At 31.1% G+C, this 22,285-nt stretch overlaps 1 protein-coding gene across 3 annotated transcripts in view; it reads right to left on the reverse strand.

The window, feature by feature from the left end:
• Positions 1-235: 235 nt before the first annotated feature.
• FAM184A (family with sequence similarity 184 member A) overlaps positions 236-22,285 on the reverse strand; it is a 164,629-nt gene continuing 142,579 nt past the window's right edge. Inside the window, exons 11-19 of one of the 3 annotated variants that reach the window (XR_012468533.1) lie at positions 21,065-21,218; positions 18,625-18,752; positions 16,375-16,559; positions 15,781-15,927; positions 8,170-8,287; positions 6,237-6,341; positions 2,167-2,369; positions 1,183-1,277; positions 505-588 (exon numbers count right to left, since the gene is read on the reverse strand). Coding sequence is in view for 2 of the 3 variants with exons in the window: in XM_074187458.1 (XP_074043559.1) it covers positions 507-588; positions 2,167-2,369; positions 6,237-6,341; positions 8,170-8,287; positions 15,781-15,927; positions 16,375-16,559; positions 18,625-18,752; positions 21,065-21,218 (1,122 nt within the window). In the remaining variant the exon portion in view is untranslated. Of the gene's footprint in view, positions 589-1,182; positions 1,278-2,166; positions 2,370-6,236; positions 6,342-8,169; positions 8,370-15,780; positions 15,928-16,374; positions 16,560-18,624; positions 18,753-21,064; positions 21,219-22,285 lie in introns of those variants that run through there. The other 2 variants (XM_074187458.1, XM_074187459.1) reach the window with 2 other exon arrangements.

Below are 22,285 nucleotides of genomic sequence, written 5' to 3' on the forward strand. Positions count from 1 at the left end.
GGAAATGGATTAGCGAATATAGCATAATATAAATTATTAGCGAATATAGCATAATATAAATTATATCTGATGATGGAAGAAATTAAGAGCACAAATTCTTTAACATGATTTTGGCATAATAATTAAAATAAAATACTTTTACACTATATTACATAAAACTTTTTGGAAAAAATCTAATCTGAAATTTCACAATATATAAAAAGCAAAATTAATACAGGAGAATGATTAGGTTTGTTCTAACAAAATTTATTGTTCAGTAATTACAAAGGTTAAAGACTTTAATTTAAAATAAAAATAACAGGTATAATTACACACATAATATAGTACCTTGTAGAGTGATTTCAACAAATATCACAGGAAATACAGTATATTTTCAAATTGGAGAGACAAATACTTTCTCATTCACAGTGTTTGACATATTATCAGAAAGCTTATTCACATAATAATTTGTAATAAAGTCATGCTCTTATTAACAGTTCACACAATGTTGTGTCAAAATAATTCTCTCAGAATGTGAAGTACCGGGCAAACCATTCCTGACGTTGGGGATCTGGAGAAGCCACTGGTGAAGCTTCACTCTGAGGAGGGCTAATTCATAAAAAAAGAGAAATTAAACATAACATTAAGCTTTGATACAAAAAAATGAGACAAAGGATAGTTATATAGAATTTAACTGAGTCTCCAAATCAGAGGCTATGTTTAGAGCATTTTTAAAATCCATCTGGCAACATCCACTCCACTGGAGTATCAGCAGCTCAGATGAGAGTAATTAAAGAGTCAAGGTATAAGAGTAAGAATAAATATACTGAAAAAATAAGATGTCAGTTTTTTTACTTAAAAAGTCTGGGAAGAACTATAGGAGAGATAGAGTATAAGTATAATCTTTTAGGATCTGTTTCATACTTAGCTTCAATTTGATTTTCTAAATCTGCTAAGGCATCAGTTTTCTAAAAGAAATTGCTTACATACTTTGTCAAGTAAATGAACCAGTGTGTTATTATTTCACAAGCATTTTGTAGTTTCATACAATCTTTTAAAAATGCTATTTTTAAAGCCAGTTTACTTTCTTCTCAAAGTTCTCTATGGTTTTGATTATTATGATAGGCAGAAAAATGGTTTATAACAAACTTAATATTAATTAAAGGTTTAAGGAGCTATTCAATAAAACAAAAGAATCCCTACCGTCTTTTGGGGAAATTATAAGTCACGCAACAATTTGTAATAGGAACTCCAGTAGTCATATTCCATGAGCTCATGCACATGCATCTTACTGATTCCTGAACATACTCATGCACAGGGAAAAATAAGCAACACAAAATATTAAAGAGGATATAGTTTGCTAACATTAGAATTTTTGTTAACTCATGATTTTTTATTCTTCTATTTTAAAGTACCTGTCATTAAACATAAGGTTAATTATTCACTTGAAACTAGTTTAAATATCTACCTTTGGGAATCTATTATTATTCAGCATCTAATGACACTGAATAGATCTGCTGACATATGGGATCAAATAAATTAAAGGTAACAATACTCATTATCATTTATTAAGCAAATAGAAAACTCTGATAGTGTATACAGGTTTACATCACCCAGGAATTAAAAACTTGAATTTCCTTCATAATTCAAGAAATTATGTTATATGCAATCAACAACTACAAAGTAATTTCTTTTTCTCTAGACATCTGAGTGATGATATTTTAGTCTGAGAAGTGCTATATTAATTTTTCAGTTTGTATATTTCCTATTTTGGCAATAAATATAACCTAATAAATTACTTAAGTCCAATATGTGGAGATAACAGAGAAAAAGAAAATACTTCCATAACATTGAAAATAGTGTCACATAAAATTATTACCAATTGAAAAAAATTTAAAATTTTGCAACTATAATACAACCAAGGAGTTCATAGAAAATATGTGGAAAATTAAGAATAATATGAAACTTTCTTTAAGATTTTGGAAAATCAATCCATAACTTAAAAGTCATTTAAAAATATAATTTAAACAGAAAAAATAAGTACTGCAATAAAAATGGCTACAAACATAGAAAATATAATTTCACAGAAATATTGGTACTTTTAAGCTATTCTTGAATTTCTGTTATTAAAAAGGCAATTTTTTGAGTTATTAAAAAACCTTAACTTTGAGGTGAGGCAATGCTCACCTCAAAAACGTCTTGGGCTCTTTGGATGGCACGACTGTCTGTGGAAGTGGTTTGCTGCTGTTGAAGTCAATATCATGGATAGGTGAATTAGGAATGGGATCCAAGCGGTTAGGATGTCCATTGCCCACTCCACCAGGTTCCAGAACACTTAGATTGGGAACACTCACAAACCTGTTTGTTGATTTTTCATTTTTCTTCTTTTGCTGCATAAAAATAAGACATTGTGAGGAAAATCCCTACCTCAGGACAGATGAGAGAATATGGGAATAACAGAAGAACTTTTCATGGGTCTATTTTGATAATTTCCATCTTAAATTGGAGCATCAGGCTAGTGGTACCCAAAATGCAGTCTGGAAAATTCTTGAAAGCTTTTTTTAATAATCTCTTTGAAATCCTTATAACCAGAAAGGAGATATTAAAAGTTGGGAAGAAATAGTAAGGAGAATTAAGGGGAGGGGCAGGCTTATCCTGGCAGGGCAGGGGAGGAAAGAATATATTAGGAGTAAAACAGGAAACAAGAGGTAAAAGAGGAAACACAGAGAACTGTAGATACCATTATGTTAAAGGGTTACTGATTAAATAAACACCAGGGAAAAGGACAATTATGTAAAAACATTTAAAAAATTTAGTCAGTTTTCAAAAGAAATTTAGGCAGTTATCAAAAGAAAGAATCTTTGGCTCCAAGAGAAGTGGGGGGGGCGGGGGATGCTTTAAGCCATCTGTTTTGATATGTAGATTCATTATAACTCTCATGAAGAATGGTTTTGACCACAGCATCCACATTATTCCATAGGGATAAATTTAATTGGGAAAAGCTAAAAGAAATTTCTTATTTCCATTCAAGACAAGTAGGTGAGTTACAAAAATGATCATACTTTCAAATTCATGAAGCATATTCTTGAAGACAGGTAATTAAACCTGCTTATTAAGATTTAACTTACTAATTAATAGGTACTTACATGAAATTTGTATAGAACATTAAAAAAATTCTGTAGGCTAGAAAACCCAGAGTCAATCTATATTTATTTCAATCTTCATCCCACAGGAATCTTTGAAATTATGAGTGGCAAAATGAGAGATCAGTTCGTGGATCCTCAAAATCAACCAATTTGAAAATAATGGAACACTAATACCATTATAATTCTTAAACAAGCCCTAAATTAGTCTGAAGATAGGTTTCAGCTTTATTTCCTTTCCCCAGCCTATATAAGACTTGTAACTTATAAATGATGGTGTTTTTCCAGTGCATTCTGCCTGATCCCTCTCTGTATATATTCCTCTAGTAAATATTATTTAAAATACTCTACTAGAATCAATGAGACTTGGTTTATTATACTATAGTTAATAAGAATGAATATATAGTAACATATTTCATTCAACTATTTTACAGACATTAAAATACAATAATTATAATTTATGAAATAGTTTATAAAAATTTGGCACAGGAAATTTTTTGTAATTTCATGTTAAAATAAGATGTTCAAATGAATCATTTAAAATATATTTTATCCATAGATGCAAATAAATACACTTTTCCTTTAATGCAGTAGTTGGCTTCCAACTATTTAGTCATCTTTCTTTGTAGTTGAAGTTATTGAATGATATAGATTCAGTAAACATAGTATTCGGCCACAAAACAACAAAGGTAGAATATCTTCTTTTGTTGTTAAAGTAAAAATTCCAATGTTAAAACTAGAACACCATCAAGTTAAAAATTTGATGGAGATATAAGTTCTGAATTTCCATTTTTTAATAACCAAGTAATATAATAAAACTCTTAAAAGCATATCTTTCTATATTTCAGGGTGTTGGGATAACTGAGTAAAGTATTGAAGTTCTAAATTTGTTTTCAGTGAAATTAATTATAAAATATAGAATCCAATCCCAAGAAAATCTACTTTCCTCAAATCTAATACCTTCACTTTACTCTGAAGGGTTACCTCAATTTAAGAATTCCCATTAGGTAAATTTTAGTGAACTTAATTTATGAAATTCCTAAATCTTAACAACTTTGGGATAATTTGTTATACCAAAATCAATGATGGACAGTTAGTAGAAATAAAGTTCTATATCCTAATGTGTCGCAAAATGCAGACCTCAGTCATGAAAAATTAATATAGGCTTCTGGCTGGGAGCCTACAGGAAATTTGACCAAACCCACTGCTGGGCTACAAAAGTTATAGTTTTAATAAAACCTAAAAATACTATCTGTGCTAATGGTTTACAACCTCTTTACAGATGAGGATGTCTTTTCAATGGAAAAAAAAGTCATGCACCCTCACATAATAGTAGTTATGTTAATGGACATTAATTGTAGACATATATGACAAACTCATGAATTTAATAATAAATTTTATATGAATTTGTACTTTGTCATAACATCTAAATGCATTTGAAAAATAGTAATACATGGAATAAGACATTATTTAGAATATACAAGACATGTTTGTTTATTTTATTGGGCTGTCATTTAATGAAATGGACTCTATGCAATAACCCCACAGCAGTATTACCTAGCCTACAGACTGAGCATCATTGATCTATAGTGTGATTATTATTATTACTAGTAGTAGTAGCATTATTATTCATACTAGATAGTAATATAAATAATTTCATATTCTTGATTTTTTTTTAGTCTTTTGTTACTAATATTGTTCTCAGTCTTCACACATATTATCACTATATAAATTCTGTTAAAGTTGACATTTTGGCATTCAATAGTTTATGAAATATCTACTATGCACATGGCAGTACAACAAGATATTATATATATATGGAAAATGATTCCGTGTATTTGTGATCTTTATCAATTTTATTTACTTTTGAATTTGCTCTATATGATTGGAGGACAAATGAACCAAAGATGATAATACATATGCAAATCAAATCTTCAATAAAGGACCATAGGATGCTGAGGCAGAAGCCTAAGCCTATACACTTATTTCAGTCTATCTCTGAAAGTTTATATCTACCACAAAGTACATGATATGATTAGATATTCTCATGGTTTATCAGAGGTTTTGATTATGGAGAGCTGAATAGTATCTGGAGTTTAGAAATACCCTATTAACTTCAACAGAACATAGTTTTCTTCAACGGTCTATAATTGCATCAACAATACTTCTTTGTCTACTTCAGATCACACTTTTATAGCTTAGTAAGTTTTGAGAGATGCTTTGGATGAAAAAATTAATCAGATCTAAAATCTTTCAGTTTAGTTATAGCTGAGAGAATCTGTCATCCCCAAGACAGTTTTTGAGAACCGATGGTTACCCCTCCATGTCACAATGAAGCACTGGAATGACTATGGTGTAATAGGTTTTTAGCAGAAGATACAGTATGAACAGGTGAGGAAAATGTTAAAAAATAATCTTAAGGCATTTCTTTTACAGATGGGAACAACAAAATAAGTGTCCTAAAAGTTTATGGTAGGGTAGCTAGATGGTGCAAAAGGAAGTGTTGGTTCTGAAGTCAGGAAGTTATCTTCCTAAGGTCAAATATGACCTCAGACACTAAGTTGTGTGTCCTGGGACAAGTCACTTAACTTCAGTTCCTCATCTGTAAAATGAGCTAGAGAAGAAAATGGCAAATGACTTTAATATCTTTGATAAGAAAATTCCAAATGGGGTCATGAAGAGTTGTACATGACTAAAACAATTCAACAAAAAAGTCTCATTGTGGTATGAAGAGACTCTCAGTTCTCAAACACTATCAGTGTAGTGTAGGCTCTGGCATGATGGAAAATCTTTTGAGTATCATCTGGATGACAGACTGATTCTATTAAGGATTGTTCTAAGTAAGTACAAAAGCTTAAATCAATAGGTTGGTATCTAAGTAGTGATTTTTCCTTGTCTTTGGAAACCTCAACAATACTATTATAATAAACTAAAGCTACTGAAGTAAATTTTCAAATTGGATATAGCTAAAAATGTATAGGTTTGACTCTACATTATTTGACATCTTCATTTATGAGACTGACCTTTTCTTTTTGGAACAAATTTAAACTTATTACTATTTATCAGTCAAGTTTATATAACACATTCTCTCTTAATAGTATTTAAAGAACATACCTTTATCAGTGGGTTAATAACACCAACATTAGGATTTGCATTGAACATTTTATTGAAGTTAGTTTCTCGATTGACTAACTCCAGTTGATAAAATTTATTATCATCCTAGGAATAGAAAATATTGACATTTTAGACTGTTTTCAAAAATAGAAATTTAAATTTAAATAGTGAATGAAAAACTTAAATATATAAATATTCTCTATAATTTAAAATAAAAGCCATCTTAATTAATGCTTATTAATGCCATATTAACTATTTTCTAGACAAATCAGTTGCCCTTGACCAAGATAGACAGTAGTTCCTAATTAAGCTTAAAACACTGCTGCTCCTCAGCTCATAAATCTTTTGCTTCTAATTGTTCAAAGTCTTATTACTTCATGGTTTAAAAATAAATAGGTGGCACAGTGAATAGAGCACCGGCCCTGGAGTCAGGAGTACCTGAGTTCAAATCTGGTCTCAGACACTTAATAATTACCTAGCTCTTTGGCCTTGGGCAAGCCACTTAACCCCATTGCCTTGCAAAAAACCTAAAAAAAAAAGAAGAAAATAAATATTCTAACTTGGATCTAGCCCTATTCTACTGGTCTGGCTAAACAGTTTCTGGTAGTTCTTTATACCTAAAGTTCACGCTCAGTTTACAGAGTAAGGTGTCTACAATACTGGGAGCATTCCCAGTTTCTCCCCTTGTTCCCAGTTTAATAATGCATAAATTCCATCCCAAAGTGGACATTCAGAATGTGCTTGAATATATTTGATAATAGGGACATTTTAGGTTCCTTTTATTCCTTTAGGATAATTTACAAAATGACAGTTTTGGACTCAATGACATCTTTTAGGATCTATTACAGTCTTAAATCTATTGATACTATCATTTAATGAGGCAGCTTACTTCATTTTCTAGCAGCCTGAATTGTTAGGAAGTGCTTCCTTATGAACAAGAGTTCAGTTGCTTCAGTCATTTTCTTGGTAAAAATACTGGAATGGTTTGCCATCACCAGCTATTTTAGAGATGAGGAAACTGAGGCAGATAAAAACAAGGCAATGCCTTGCCCAGGGTCACAAAGCTAGTTAAGTATCTGAGGCCAGATTTGAACTCAGGAAGATCCTGACTCCAGGTCCCATACCCTAATCCACTGTGCCACCTAACTGCCCATATAAACTTTATTGTATTGAGTTAAATTTTATTTCTTGTATCTTTGATCTATTCATTCCAATCCTTTTCCCTGGCAACCACAGAAAATAAGTATATTTGCATAATGTTCAAATCAGATAGCTGACACTTGCCTAAATCTTTCTCTTTTAGACTATATGTAAGGTCCAGGAAGGGAAGCAATATGTATTGTCTAAAATTTGCAACAATTTCCTCTGTAGCACTTACTCTAGGTGTGTTTCACTAGATACTTTATAAATGGTTTGAAATGAACCTTTTGTTGATAAGGCAATTTTGCTCCATAAAACAAGGCAGGGCTCAGGCTCTTTCTAAGTGCTGCCATATAATAGTTAATATCCCATATTCCCAGAAGATATCAATAAGAAAATTAGGGAATCAGCATTCAGTTTCCAATTCCACTGCAAAGGAAAACTATGTATAAGACTTAAAAAAAATCCTTGATCTATAAATGGCAATATATAAAATTTTGTTCTGATTCCCTTTGTGAATCTCAAACATTATGAAATTCATTTACTCTTAGGCATTAATAATGTCTACTGACAAACTAAACGTTATTTAAAACCAATAACTGGTTAGCCTTAACGACTAAGATATAAGCAAGATGCTAATTCACATCGATGTTGTTAAAAGTTGTTATGGTTTTTTATTCACACTACATGCTATACTTTCAACACTAGAATAAAACTAGTATTTTATCAGACACTGTGTCTAAAGGTTCATTTACATCACATTTCAAGTAAAAAAGAACACAGAATATCTTACAATTAGTTTCTTTATGACTTGGTCTCTCTCTGCAAGCAAGGTTTTCAAGTCTGCAATCATCTGTAAATCTTCGGTTCGAGACTCTCTCTTTATATATTTTTCTTCCATGTCTTCTAGTCTTTTTTATGAAAACAGTAATATCTTTAGTTTACTGCTGACACAAGTGAGTTCCCTTGCAATACCAACAATTTCAAAAGAGTCTAATTGGATAATAATAGAAAACATTTTATTTTCCTCAAAAACTTTAGCTTAATAATTTTGTTTATTCAGGTATAAAATGGTCTGAGTTAAAATAGTAACATCAATTTCATCAAAATATTTAGTTTAAAATATTTTGTAAAGAAATGAGCAGTGTTAACACAATTATTTTAAGTAATGCAAAAGCAACTGGTCTATTTATAAAAATGAGAATGCTTTTAGAGATAATTGTAAAAAAATTATATAAAATTTGGTGAAGGGCAGCATGACATAATGGATAGAAAATGGACTTCTGGAGTCAGGAAATTTCAAGCCCTGCTTTCAGATATGTATTAGCTATATGACAGAGATAACAAACATTTTGGTCCCCCCACCCCCAAACAACTTTCTAAGACTATGTAGCTGCCTAATAACTACTTTGGTGAGTAGAATTTCCTCACCGGGATTTCCTGACACAGCTGACCCTACCCTCACTCCTCTCCTAAAAAAAAAGACTTGTCAGAGCATGTGTTGAGAAAAGGGAACAGAGACAGAAAGGGAAACAAAGACATACACAAAGGACACTATAATTTCTCAAGCTGCATGAACAAATAGTATGTTGCTGACAGAGTATTAAAGATTATATGTCAACCATGCTATGTGAAACATAAGTTTTTTTCAGGGAATAGGCAGAATAAAATTCATCCCAATTCTGACATGGGTGGCATTAACAATGATAACAGAAAGAAATCTGGAAGATATTAAGAAGTTATTTTATGAGCAGAGGCAAAGCAAAAGTATTAGAAGATCAAAGAAGAAAAGAAGCAGAATGAGGAAAGCTTTTAAAAAAGAAAACTGAAAAATTCTGAGTATAGTGATCATACAATTTACAGGATACTCTAGAACTTTAAAAAATAACAATTCTTATTTTAATAGAATATTAAAGTTTGCAACTGTTTGCTTTTGTTCTACAGAGTCCAAAAGTTCTTTGGGGATGGGGGGAAAAAATCTCCCAAATACACACATATACACATATTATATATATATATATATATATATATATATATATATATATATATATATATACATATATATATATGTATATATATATATATATATACACACAAGTTATAACTACCTTGGATTAGGAAAAAATTTAATATTTATTCTTAATGCTCACTGAATTTTGGTTCAGTTTTTAATTGGAAGTTATCTTGTAAAATTGGCTTGATAGAGACAATTATAAAGTCACTGAAATCAATAAAATCATAACCTAAAGAGAATTTTACTATAGACATTCCTAAAAGAGTTTAGAGAAGGTGGTTAGTTTATCACCAGTCAGAGTTACTAGTTGGGGAGGGCATATCAGGACCACAAATCACAGGGGAATTGTTCTTCCTTTATCCTGAGTTAAGGACAAGCCTATTTTGGTCCTAGGCCTTCTTAATTTTGGAACAGTATGTTTAGCAAAAGCACTCTTAACCAACTGGGCTTCCTAGACAAGGTCCATGTGTAAGAATATGTTTAGCATCTTTTACACAGATTCTTTCTAGCCAAGATTCAAGTGATTATCTGAAGTATATTTTTACTAGAGCCAGAAGATGTCATTGTTAGCATTCTTCATCACAAGACAAAACACATGACAAAGTAGGTTTCATAGATTATGATCAGAATACTTAAGAGGCAGAGGTGAGTCTTATTTATATCCAAAGATAATGAAAAACCATTACAATCAGCTCAATCCATTACTCAAAATCAGCTTAGCAGCATCACTACTAAATTTATTAGCAATAAGATAATTGAATGATTAAAGGAAAGTGAGTTGATTAAAATTAAATAAATTAAAAATAAATTTTAAACATAAATGTGAAAAGAAGAAGATAATACAGGCACAATGTTATAGACTTCCAACCATTTCTCCCAAATTATTAGGTCTTTAAAATTCTATAGTATAGAAATTTTAGCTCTAGCACATTTCACCAATGTCCACTTGGAATTATTCTGACCTCATTTTATAGTTTTAATTTTTAATACATTAAGATAACAAAGTATTTCTTATAGGAAGTATGTGCAAGATGCTCCTAAAACAAAGATCTCTATGAAAAGTAAACATAAAAATAATTTTAAGGAGATGCTGTTTCTGATCTTTCTCTTTAGATCCATTGTTAGAATCTCATTAAGTAAATATGAATCTCTTTTTAATCCTAAGCAAACACTCCAAAAATTTGCTTATAGATAACGCTTTAAGAATAATATAAATATTATGGAAAATCTGACAAACTAGAAATGTTATCTTTTTAAAAACCAAACTGACTGAAAATTATTTAAACAGATTATATCTTTGATCAAGTCACTGACAAAAATTTGGAACAGAATGAAGCCAAGAATAAAGCACAGGGTCATGCATGTACAGGTTGATATTATTCAATGAATCAAAATCCTTTTTGCATATACTATATAACCCAGTTACAAATTCAATTTTATGACCTGAAATTTTTTCTTCACATATTGTTTTCATGAAGAAGAATTTTATATTCTGGCCTAAAATAGGTCATATATATAGTGTGTTTTTATAGTTAGGATTAATACTTGTCTCCCTCATGGGTTTACTAGAACTACTTGAATAGTAATTCTAATATTATTGAGGACTGACTTATCTGAAATATCATTGATATGAGTATTCCCTTTAGTGAAGATTAGAACCTTGCTATACCTTCTTTTCCTTTGTAATCTTTATTATGTTCTTCCATAAATCTTCAATAGAGGAACCATACTTTAAAAGTATATTAATGCTATTAATGCAGCTAGTGCTGTTTCTCATTCTTGTTATATGATTTATCTCATGCCAATGACTTACACTACTTCTAGTATGTTTATTTGCTTCCACCTGTTGATAAGTGTTTTAATATTTTTTTCAAAACTGATATAATTTCCCTCAAAGAACTTTCTAAGAACAAAGAAGTAAAAAACTAAGTTGAATCATATTGAAGAAACTGCACAGAACTTTCCAGGATTCTACATTTCTTGCTGCTTGCAGAAGTCCATCTTTTTACTATTAGTTTCTTCTGGTAATGCAATGATTGTGAACTATGGAATGCCATAATTTCAGAAGAGATAAAAATTTCTGCTAACCCAAAGGTCACTGTAAATATGAATAACTGGGTTTGGTAGAAATTAGATTTAGGTAAGTATTTGATTAGATAAGTTTGAAATTAAATAAATAGAATTATAATTATATAGAACATTAAGCATTTAAGATGGCTGATAATTTATAGGAAATGTTAAGACTTTGCCATCTTTTTTTACATTGCTTTGGGAAGTTTGGCTATCTTTTATGCATAAACATAACTATAGCTAGAAATACTTCATGTATATGAAATAGATGTGTAATATATACATACATACACTAACAATGAGTTGTATGTATGAGTTATACATTATTATTTGGGAAATGCATTTTTACCAAGTTTTCTGCCATTGTGAATAGTTAATATTCATCTTTTTGGGGAGGAGAAGCAAATCCAGACCTGTAATTTTACAGGAATAAATATCTCCTAGTTATGAAACATCCTTTAATAATGTAGACAGTTAACTCTTCTGCAACTTATTGTCTGAAAGAGTTTGCTGAGGACATAGGGATTAAATGAGGTTCCCAGTGTCAGAACAAATTTGTATCAGAAGTGGGATTTGAACTCAAGTCTTTCTCTGAGGCTAGTTCTCTCTATTCATTGCAGTACCCCTTCTAAACTCATCTACCTAAGAGATAATTATGCATTTCATCAAAGAAATTTTATAGTGTTTCTAGATTAGACACATTTAGTATAATTACATCTGTGAATAGAACTGGAGAATCTCTTGTTTGTATGCTGAACAGAATATTTTTCTATAATACTTTAGATTGGTTGTTGCTATTCAGTAGGTACCTGAATAAAGATATATCTATAATTGTACTTGTTATAAAATCATCTACTAATTTAACATAGGCATGGGAGAGACATTATTTGAGAGTCACCTGTAAGATGGATTTTGTTCTACTAAATAAAATAAAATCCTTAAAAAACTTAACAAATATACCTGGGCATTGTACATACTTCTCAGTCAGTTGTATGAGAATAAAGATGAGGCCTATTGTAGAAAACCATCTGCAAAAGATATATTTCCCTTCCTATATGTTCTCATAGATAATATTTTACTTAAAAATAAACCATTCAGATAATATCTATAATTTTCTACTTCTTTGTCCTCTGCAATTAGATGCTAGTACAAAAGTTAGAAATCAGTTTTATGGTATCTTGTTTGCTTAGACTTGTGAGAATTCTACATCAAGATCATCAAGTGTTCTAAGAAATTATACTTTTTTGATCGTTTTGGGTGCATGATAAAATCAACTTTTTATTTATCATTCTAAAAGCATAAGCAATATTTTTACCCTCTATGTCTTCATACATATAATGTTACTGCAATCTAGTTTCTTCCCTACTGTCAACTTAGTGGTCACCAATGATGGAACATTAAGAATACCAGCACAATAGTTACGCTGTTTGTGGGTTAAAGACTATGTGATTCTTAGTATTCTGTGCTTCTTTCTTGCCCCTTGATTTCTATCACTGTAGAAACACATGTTTGAGGGTCTTTCTATAACTTTCTATAACTGTGTCCATTTCTTTGTGGTTTCTAAGGTTAAATTTATTTTCTAGTGACTAGTCTCCTGGAAACTACTGGGATGAGTCTTGATAAAAAAAACAACAACAAATTTAACCAGTAAACTATAAAAGGTACAGCAATTACTATATGATACTCAGTTTAGCAGCCAGGAGAATTACCATCTCTTAAGGGATTAACTGTATCTATTTTTTTTAGGTTTTTTTTTTTTCAAGGCAAATGGGGTTAAGTGGCTTGTCAGAGGCCACACAGCTAGGTAATTATTATTAAGTGTCTGAGGCCAAATTTGAACTCAGGTACTACTGACTCCAGGGCTGCTGCTCTATCCACCGCACCACCTAGCCGCCCCTTTAACTGTATCTTTTTAAGTCAAAGTAAGCTTATTCCTAAATTCAGAACATGAACTGTTTCCCCTTTCTCTTTTTTCCTTTCTCTTTGCTCTTGCTTGATGAAAGGGGTTATAGGACTGTTATTTTCCTTTGGGCCTGAAGAAGTCAGCCTCTTCAGAGGTAATGAGTATGCATAAGCAATATTTTTTTAACAATACATTTTTGAAACATTTCTTTGTTTAGAGACCTTTTATATACTCTTTTTTTCCCCCTAGTCACTTAAATATATTCAGTTCATTTATTTTTAAAATTTCCTTTATAGAGTTGTGATCTTTCCCAGTGAGGAGCAGATCCTTATCTAATGTCATTAAAGGAAATTAAATTCCCACAAACTTGAAAGATTATCTTGAATATATGGGAAAAAGCTTAAAATACTGTGCTGATGAATTTCAATTTATTAGTTTCAGACTGTGAATAGTATAAGAACTTTAGTATAAGAACTTTTGATAACAAAATTCTCTTGTACTACTGCAGATCCACAGCTATTTTGCTTTGCAATATAGAAAACTGCAGTTACTTGGGGGATGGGAGAGAATGGATATTGGTATAGCTAACAATCATTGTGCAAGAAGTGGAAAAGTTTTAATTTTATTTTACACTGCTTGATACTTACTTCTAGCCCAAATATGGAGTTAACTATGAAACCCCTGGGATTCACTAAAGCCTGAACAAGGACTAAGGGTAGGTATCAGAAACTGGAAGCTACTCCGGTGTCATCTCTGTGATGAATTAGTTCCAGTGCCTGTAAAGAGCATTCTAATTTTATAAAAGATACTTGGAGGTATGCTGGTTTAGACCCTTTTGCTCCCATATTGGCTAGATTCTTTAAGAAGTCATGAAATTGGATTCCATGGGCCTAATGATGAAGTCTGCCCCCTTCCTGTCAGAGAGTAATGAACTTGGGGAACAGATACACATATATTTCATAATTGGTCAATGAACAATTTGTTTTGCTTGATTATGCATTGTTTCAAAGGTTTTGATTTTGTTTTTTCATGGGGACAGGGGAAGAAGTGCTAGAAAACTAGTAGGTTTCCTTATTAAATGAATAATGAAAGAGATTTGCTTGGATTATCAATTTTAATCCAAGACAGGCTCAAAATCAAATGTTTCAGAACATTGACCAGAAATATTCAACAGTTCAAAAGAGGCTTCTGAAAAATAAACATAATGCTTCAGCTGTTTTGAGTCAGTCTATAGGCTAATAAGAGCAAAAACCCAATACCCCACCCCCCATTAATTGGTTAATAAAGGACCAAGGTAGACATTCTAAATATGTGTGTGTGTATATACATATATATATATGTATATATATATATACATATATATATATATATGTATGTTTAAAATCCACCTCAAACTTATTTGGCTTTATCAACCATTTAATATTTTGCACTTATCATAAAATATTAACATAAAAAGTTGTGATTTCATCTAATGTCTATCTAATAGCCATAACACAGAAAAAACATAAAACAATGCAAAGCAGACCAAAGGCAATACTATTTAAGGAGAAAAGACATATAAATTATTCTTGTGCTAAAAAATTTTCATTTTTTCTTTAGGTGGAGTGGTTTCTTGATTTCTTATTGTGTTTTGGGTAGATCAAACTGGCAAAATAATAAAGTACTCAAAGGAAAAAACTCATTAAATAGTACTAAGATGAATGATATGGACATGATCACTAAAGTCTACTTCTCATAAGTTTTCTGCCTATTTACACTTCTGGGATTCTTTCATGTTAATAATTCATGTCAACTTACTGAATGATATAGCATTAAGATTTTTTTCCTTTAAATTTGTGACAAAGGTCATACTGAATTGTTTTTTTCAAATAGGCCATTATAGTCAAAGAACATTTTTATTCCATATTTTCTATTGTAAGGGCCAGTCTTATGCCTATGAAAAGCAGTTTTATTAGCCTAACCATTTAAGAGATTTGAAAAACTGATCTCTTTTGAATTGTATTCAAAATTGCTAGTTAAAAATATTTTTATTGAGCAGAATAACAATGAAAATACAATTCTTTCCTTGGCATTTATTAGATAATTATTTTGAGGTACATTATAAAGATAGTTATTGTCCTAACAGTAATATAACAGCATAAAGCAGTTTGTTTAAATATTTTCTTAGTGCATATTCAATAATAAGAAAGAAGGGCATAATACTGCAATTGGCTTACAGATTTACCCTAATTAAAGAAACTATCACACTGAAATAACTATGTTATATAAAAGATATTTTATCTTATATATGACACATTTTATAAGAACTTTTTTACTATTCTACAGTAAAAATTTTAGTAGCTAGTCTGTCAAATACACATAACTCCATACTTAAACTTAACTATATTTGAATTTTGTTTTAATATGATGAAACTTACGACATTTGTAAAGCTGAATTTATTTCCTTGAGTAGCTCGTTAGTCTTATTAAAATCTGACCGCATGATATTTTTCTCTCTGAGGTGATCTGCTGTCATGGCATCCAGTTTTTTTTCAAGTTTCTTGTTAAAATCTTGCTCATGCAACCTGTTTAATTTATTTTTTTTGTTAAGAAAAAGTTATTTGTAAGTCAGTCTTTTATTTTATTGTATTCTACTAGGTTTTAAATGGTAATATACATGGAAAATTTATAAAATAACCTAAGATATGTTACTTACTTCTCTAATCTTCTAGCTTGTAAAAGTTGTGTCCTTTAATGCTTTTTAAAAACATTTTAAAAAATATTTTAGTTAATCATATTAGTTTTCCAAACTTTGTGAAAATACACTATTTAAGCTTTAAGTATTTCATATGTACTACCAATGTAAACAAATAATGAAAAATAGACTTCAACTCCTTAGGAAGTTGTCATCTTGGCATTTTAAGATATTAAAACTATTCCACATGACAATTTCTCACATCAAACTGCATTAACATGGACATATTTTTTAATACCTGAGGAAAAAAATTTATACTGGGAGGAAAAAATAATACCTTAACTGTTGGTTTGATTCACTGCGTATTTTGAGAATTTCTTTTCCTTTAAACTCCAACTCTTTAGTTAAAGCACTTATGCTATCATGAAGATGTTGTATCTCCTTGTCTAATTCACATATATGGTGTTCTCTGTGCCGTAGTTCCTCTTGTAGCTCTGATATGCGACACATATATTCCTCATCCTATCAAAGAAAAAAAATTCTTAAATGTTTTATTATAAGGGCATTCTGTGTATATATATATACATGAGTACTAATTTAGATATAGGGGTTCCAAAGCACAAATCAATCTTACATATAACCTAAACTTATTTTTTTCAACCTTAATTTCACTGCTACCCTTTCCTTACCTTATATTCTAGTTAAAAAGGACTGCTTGCCACACCATAGACACATCTATGAAAATCTTGGTATGGATGTTTTCTACTTCCTCAAATTTTTTTTGTCTTTTCCTTACTATGTAATTATTATAAATTCCTCAAAATATGAACTCTGATGGAACCAATTTCTCCCTTATTTCAACTTCCAAAACTTGTTAATTATTTAAATTCATATTTTCCCATGCTAAATTTACATTTATATAATGTTTATGTAATCTCCCAATTATAAGATCTATAAGGGCAGAAACCATGTCTTACTCTTCTTTGAATCCTCCTGTGTTGTAAGTTTCATCATATTGAAACAAAATTCATATATATAGTTAAGGTTAAGTATGGAGTTGACATATCTGTCTGTATTTGACAGACTAAAATTTTTATTGTAGCATAATAAAAAATTCTTATAAAATGTGTCATATATAAAATATAAAATATCTTTTATATAACCATAACTATTTCAGTGTGATAGTTTCTTTGAATCCTCCTGTGTCAATATATCTTGGATATCTGTTTCCTTTCCTATGCTTATACATATGCTCATTTTTCTATAGCCTAAAAAAAATCTTCTCTTTGACCCTTCCAGCTCCTCAATTTGTTGTTCTATAGGTCTCCTCTCTTTATCTACTAAACTCTTAGAAAAAGTAGTTGACCATATTCTGGAAAGATCCTGAAAAGAGGATCTGTGGGAGGAAATAGACAAAGGTTACACACGATCAGAAAGTTTGCATAGGCTGTGATTTCTGCTGCTGAATAGAGATCATGTATTTATAATGTAATCATTCCAAGCACTCAGTACAGTGTCTTACATTAATAGGCATTTAATAAAAATTTGTTAAATTTTTAGGACTGGCCTGTTGTTTTGGACCTATTCTTCCATGGATGAAGGGAATGGGATGAAATAATGCTTTGAATGACATATGATATTTTAGAAAAGGGGAACCATCCTTGTCCCTTGCCCTGTAAAGTCTGGATAACTAGAGTACAGAGGGAATGTGCAATTTGTATACCTAAATTTCTTAAGTCTGAAAAGTGTTTGTGTGTATACCTACAAAAATATATATTTTATATATGCATGTGGATATAACACACACATATATGCATATATGGTCTTGAGGTAGGGAGAAGAAACCACCAGTGTTCTTCAAACAGTTCTTCCATCTGGCACCTGTGATCCATCAAATAATATGTACATCATTTTGACTAGTCATAGCATCTTTTAAGAGAGGGTATAGGTCACATGTTCATATTCTTTGTATATTTAATATCATACCTTTTCCACCAACTTAAGGGCACTTTAGAATTTCTGATATATGACAAAGACACTAGAAATTATTGCTTAAACAATAAAAACTAAAAGTGTAAATTTACTATTTATCTACTTCATCAGTTAATAATATGTTACTATAGCATACCTAAAACAGACAAAAAAACCAGCTCACAACTCCAAATTCTTTGCAGGAAAAGAAAATTACAACTAGTTAATCATCCATAAACAGACCAAAGTAGTAAAGTTTTTAGAACATTTATTTCATTAATATAATTTTCAATTTGTAGAGGGCATGATTCTTTTTATGGCATTTTCCACTCTGTTATAGTTATTTTAACAACTTGTAGTTTCATTTTCTAACTAGCAAGATGATAAACTTTATGGCTAGATCTCAACAGTGCACAAATTAAAATATAAAACAATAATTAAAAATAATAAAATGGCTTTCATGTGACAAAAGTATATATACAAAAGTCAAATATTTACTCTTTAAAACAAAACTTCAATATAAAAATAATAAAATAACTACTAAGTAATATTGGTTATTGCTTATGGTCTTTAAAGACTATGAATGTGTTTTTCATATGGCAAAATATTCTTATACCTGTCTTCTGTTGACTTCTACACTTCTCTCCAGATCCATTTTAGCAGCTATCAATTCTTGTTGATGATTATGCCTTAACAAATCCACTGCTGCTGCATGTTGATGATTTAATTCTGAGCGTAGGGAAGCTAGTTTCCACAAAAAAAGGGGATCAGTTATTTCAAAAATATTACTGATATTTTGGTAAAAGAAAATAAATGAAAATATTACTTCAAATAAAAGTGTCAAAATTATATACACCATTATAACTAATTTTGGGGCACATTTAAATACATTATTTTATCTTCAATAACAATGGTAGTTCAAAAATTAAAGATTGTCAAGGCTATTTGGGAGGAAGACTATAACTACTTTAACTTTTCTGTGGAAGCGATATTGTGAGTGAGTAAAATGTAACTATTATTTTTCCATTATTAGGTTAATAGGATATTAAAGAGATAAAGACCAATCTGCACTTGATGTAAGGCCCTCAACCAACTAATCAACCCATACACAAGTATTTCTTAAGTGCTCTCTCTACTAAGCTTGGAGGTTACAAAAATCAAAATATGAAACAATTTTTGTTCACAAGTTGCTTCATTCTAAACTCCTCTACTTCCAATAAATGTTCAGGTTTCTGCTTGAACCCTCACAATATTCAAGTAAAAAGCTTTCTTCTTACTTTTTAAGTCAGCTCATTCCAATTTTAGAAAGCTTTTATCTCAGTGCAGCAGCTTTCAAAGTTGCTAAAAATGACAAAACAGAACTTGATAATTTCTTCTGATTAAAGATCTCAAAGTATAGCCTATTAAAAATAGTTCCTTTAATTTTGTTTTAATTTGATACTTACACAAGTTAAATAAAATCTTTTTTCCATCCTACTGATGCTCCTTTCTACATGTGGCCCTAGTTATGACTTATAACTTTTAAGGAAAAAGGTAAACTGAAACTGTCCAAATCTCTATGGCTTCCCTTTTATATTCCACAATACTCAAAGCACCTCTATCTTACTTCTTCCTGTATAGAAACAGCATGTATCTAGAGTTAAAAGTAGATAACCAAAAAATAATGAAGGAAGGTTGGGCATGAAGTAAGGAGAAAGAGCTTTGAACAGAAGAAAGGATGGGAGTGAGAGTAATCACAGTATCCCCCCCCAAAAAAACTTTGAGGCAATTGGTAATTATCTAGTTCTTTAAAAAGCTCAAACTAACTTTATAATTGGTAGTGATTTTTAAATATTCAGGTTAAAATTCTCTATAAACATTTTAAGTCACAATGGAAAGTCAAAACTAACCAGTGTCCACCTCATTAATAAATGTTGAACACTGCAACTACTGAGCAACTGAGAAAAAAAGTGAATTCTTCACTTAAGTGGAACTGTGATTTCATTGAAGAGGGACTTTTTTGTTAAGGAAATTTCCTCTAACAATGCAGAATGTCATTCATAAGTCTTAGAGAATTGCCTGGGAGGAGAAGTAAGGTGCCCAGGATTTCAGAGTCAACATGTATCCAGAGGCAGGTCTAGAACCTAAGTCAAGCCTCCCTGACTCCAAGGTCTCTTTCCACTTCATCATGCTGTTTTCCTTATTGTCCCCACCCCCTTCTTTTATGGCCTAGACTTGGGATTTCATTGCTATAGAGAACTCCCAGGAAGGAACTTTGCTCTTCTAATGCAGTTTGGAAATTACTCATCAGCTTATAACTTCAGAGAGTAGCCTGAGACATAGAGAAATTTATCAAGCAGTTTTACCTGTTAGCTCATACCTGTCAAAGTATTTTTCCTAAGTTCTATAGTATCATTAGAGTTTTTAGATTTATGGATCCCTTAATTCCCAATCTCTTCCTCAACTTGCTGTCTAAGAATGGAGACAAAGTGGTAAAGTACCATAGGATATTGTTGCAAGTAGAATGAAATAGGAGATATTTCTTCTTGTTGGGAGATCTATACTTCCCTCTCTTCTATCCTTTTAACCTTCATCTGATAATGATGTGTGTGTGTGTATGTGTGTGTGTGTTTAAGTGAAACAAGCCTTATACACATATAACTATTCTGACAGTTTCTTAAAATTAATTTTAATTGCTAGTACATATAAATCTTATAGCTAGTTTATGTAATTGCTGGTATATTATTAATATATGTAAAATGGAGAGTACAGTATACAAAATGCAGGATTATTTTTGTGGCAATTGTTCAGAAGTTTCAGTTGTGTTGGACTCTTGGTGACCCCATTTGGGGTTTTCTTGAAAAAGATACTGGAGTGATTTGCCATCTCCTTCTCCATTTTACTTTACAAATGAGGAAACTGAGCCAAATAGGGTTAAGTGACTTGTCAAGGGTCACACAGCTCTAGTAAGTATCCGAGGCTGGACATGAACTCCAGTTTTCCTGACTGTAGACGTGTTATTCTATCCACCATGCCTCCTGGCTGCCTGAAGAATTATAATCTAGATTAAAAAGTACCTAGCATGGCCTTCCCTTCATCTTCCAATTCAAATCGAAGTGTTTGAAGTTCCTGTTCCATTTCTATTCTGAAACCCTCCATGGACATTCTATGAGCATCTTTTAATGACTGAAGCTCAGCTGAATGTTTCTGTTGTAATTGATTTTCAAGTGCCTAGAACACCAAAAACAAGAAGAAATAATCAACTTTTGTTATGTTTTAATGAAATAAATAAAACAGTAAGAGGGGAAAAAATCCAAATAAATGACAAAGGCATTACCAAAATAACTTCAAATTATCTGAGAACTTTTTTTTTTTTTGCAACTTCAGCCCTGGGATTCATTCAAGTAGAAAGGTCTCTTTTGCACATGCAGATCTACAACCATTCTGGAACTCAGACAGTTGCCTAGAGACATTGGTTAGTTAAATGTTTGACTTCAGGTCACACAACTACACAACTAGGAAATGACAGAGGCAGAGCTTGAAGTCTTTCTGACTTTTTTTTTAGTCTTCCTGACTTCTTATTCTCTCTTCACCACCACTATAATGGTATTTTCAATCTACAAATTATAATAAATTCTATAGTATCCTATAGGCCAAAAACTTTGCTCAAAGGACAGATCATTAAAAAACAAAGCCTTATAATTTTCATCAAAGTAATTTCATTTGTTTTCTGTATATTCTTTATCCAGTCATAAATCCAATGACCTGTTCTTCCTTAACTCTTCTTCAATATATAGTTAGTGATTACTGACTGGCTTCTTAATATCCCTTTCTGCTTGACTTTCACTTACTAAATTCTCATAATTCTCCTCCTCCTACCTTTCTGATGGTGACTTTTCTATCTCTTTCCCTGGCCTTCTTTTCTACTTACCTATTAAATGTGGATAGTCTCAAGATTTTGTATACAGACCTTCTTTTCTTTTGCTTTATTCTCTTCCTTAGTGAATCTATGCAGTCCTAATTATTTCCTCCACAAAGATGATTTCCTAAACCTGTATTTTCATTACCAACCTGTTGCTAGGGGCTTCAGTTTTGGGTGACCCTCCCACTTTCATGTTTACAGTAACAAGTAGGGTAGCAATTAAAAGGAAATTAGAGTACTAAGAATCGCAGACTTTTCTTACTTAACTACAGACTTACTTTCAGACTTTCATACCTTAAATATGAAGGTTCCCCAAAGGTGAGCTCTCTATTTGCACTCCAATGAAGTGACATATTACTAGACAAATGATCTACGT

Source organism: Macrotis lagotis, chromosome 5 (genome assembly GCF_037893015.1).
Source record: "Macrotis lagotis isolate mMagLag1 chromosome 5, bilby.v1.9.chrom.fasta, whole genome shotgun sequence".
Lineage (NCBI taxonomy): Eukaryota > Metazoa > Chordata > Mammalia > Peramelemorphia > Peramelidae > Macrotis > Macrotis lagotis.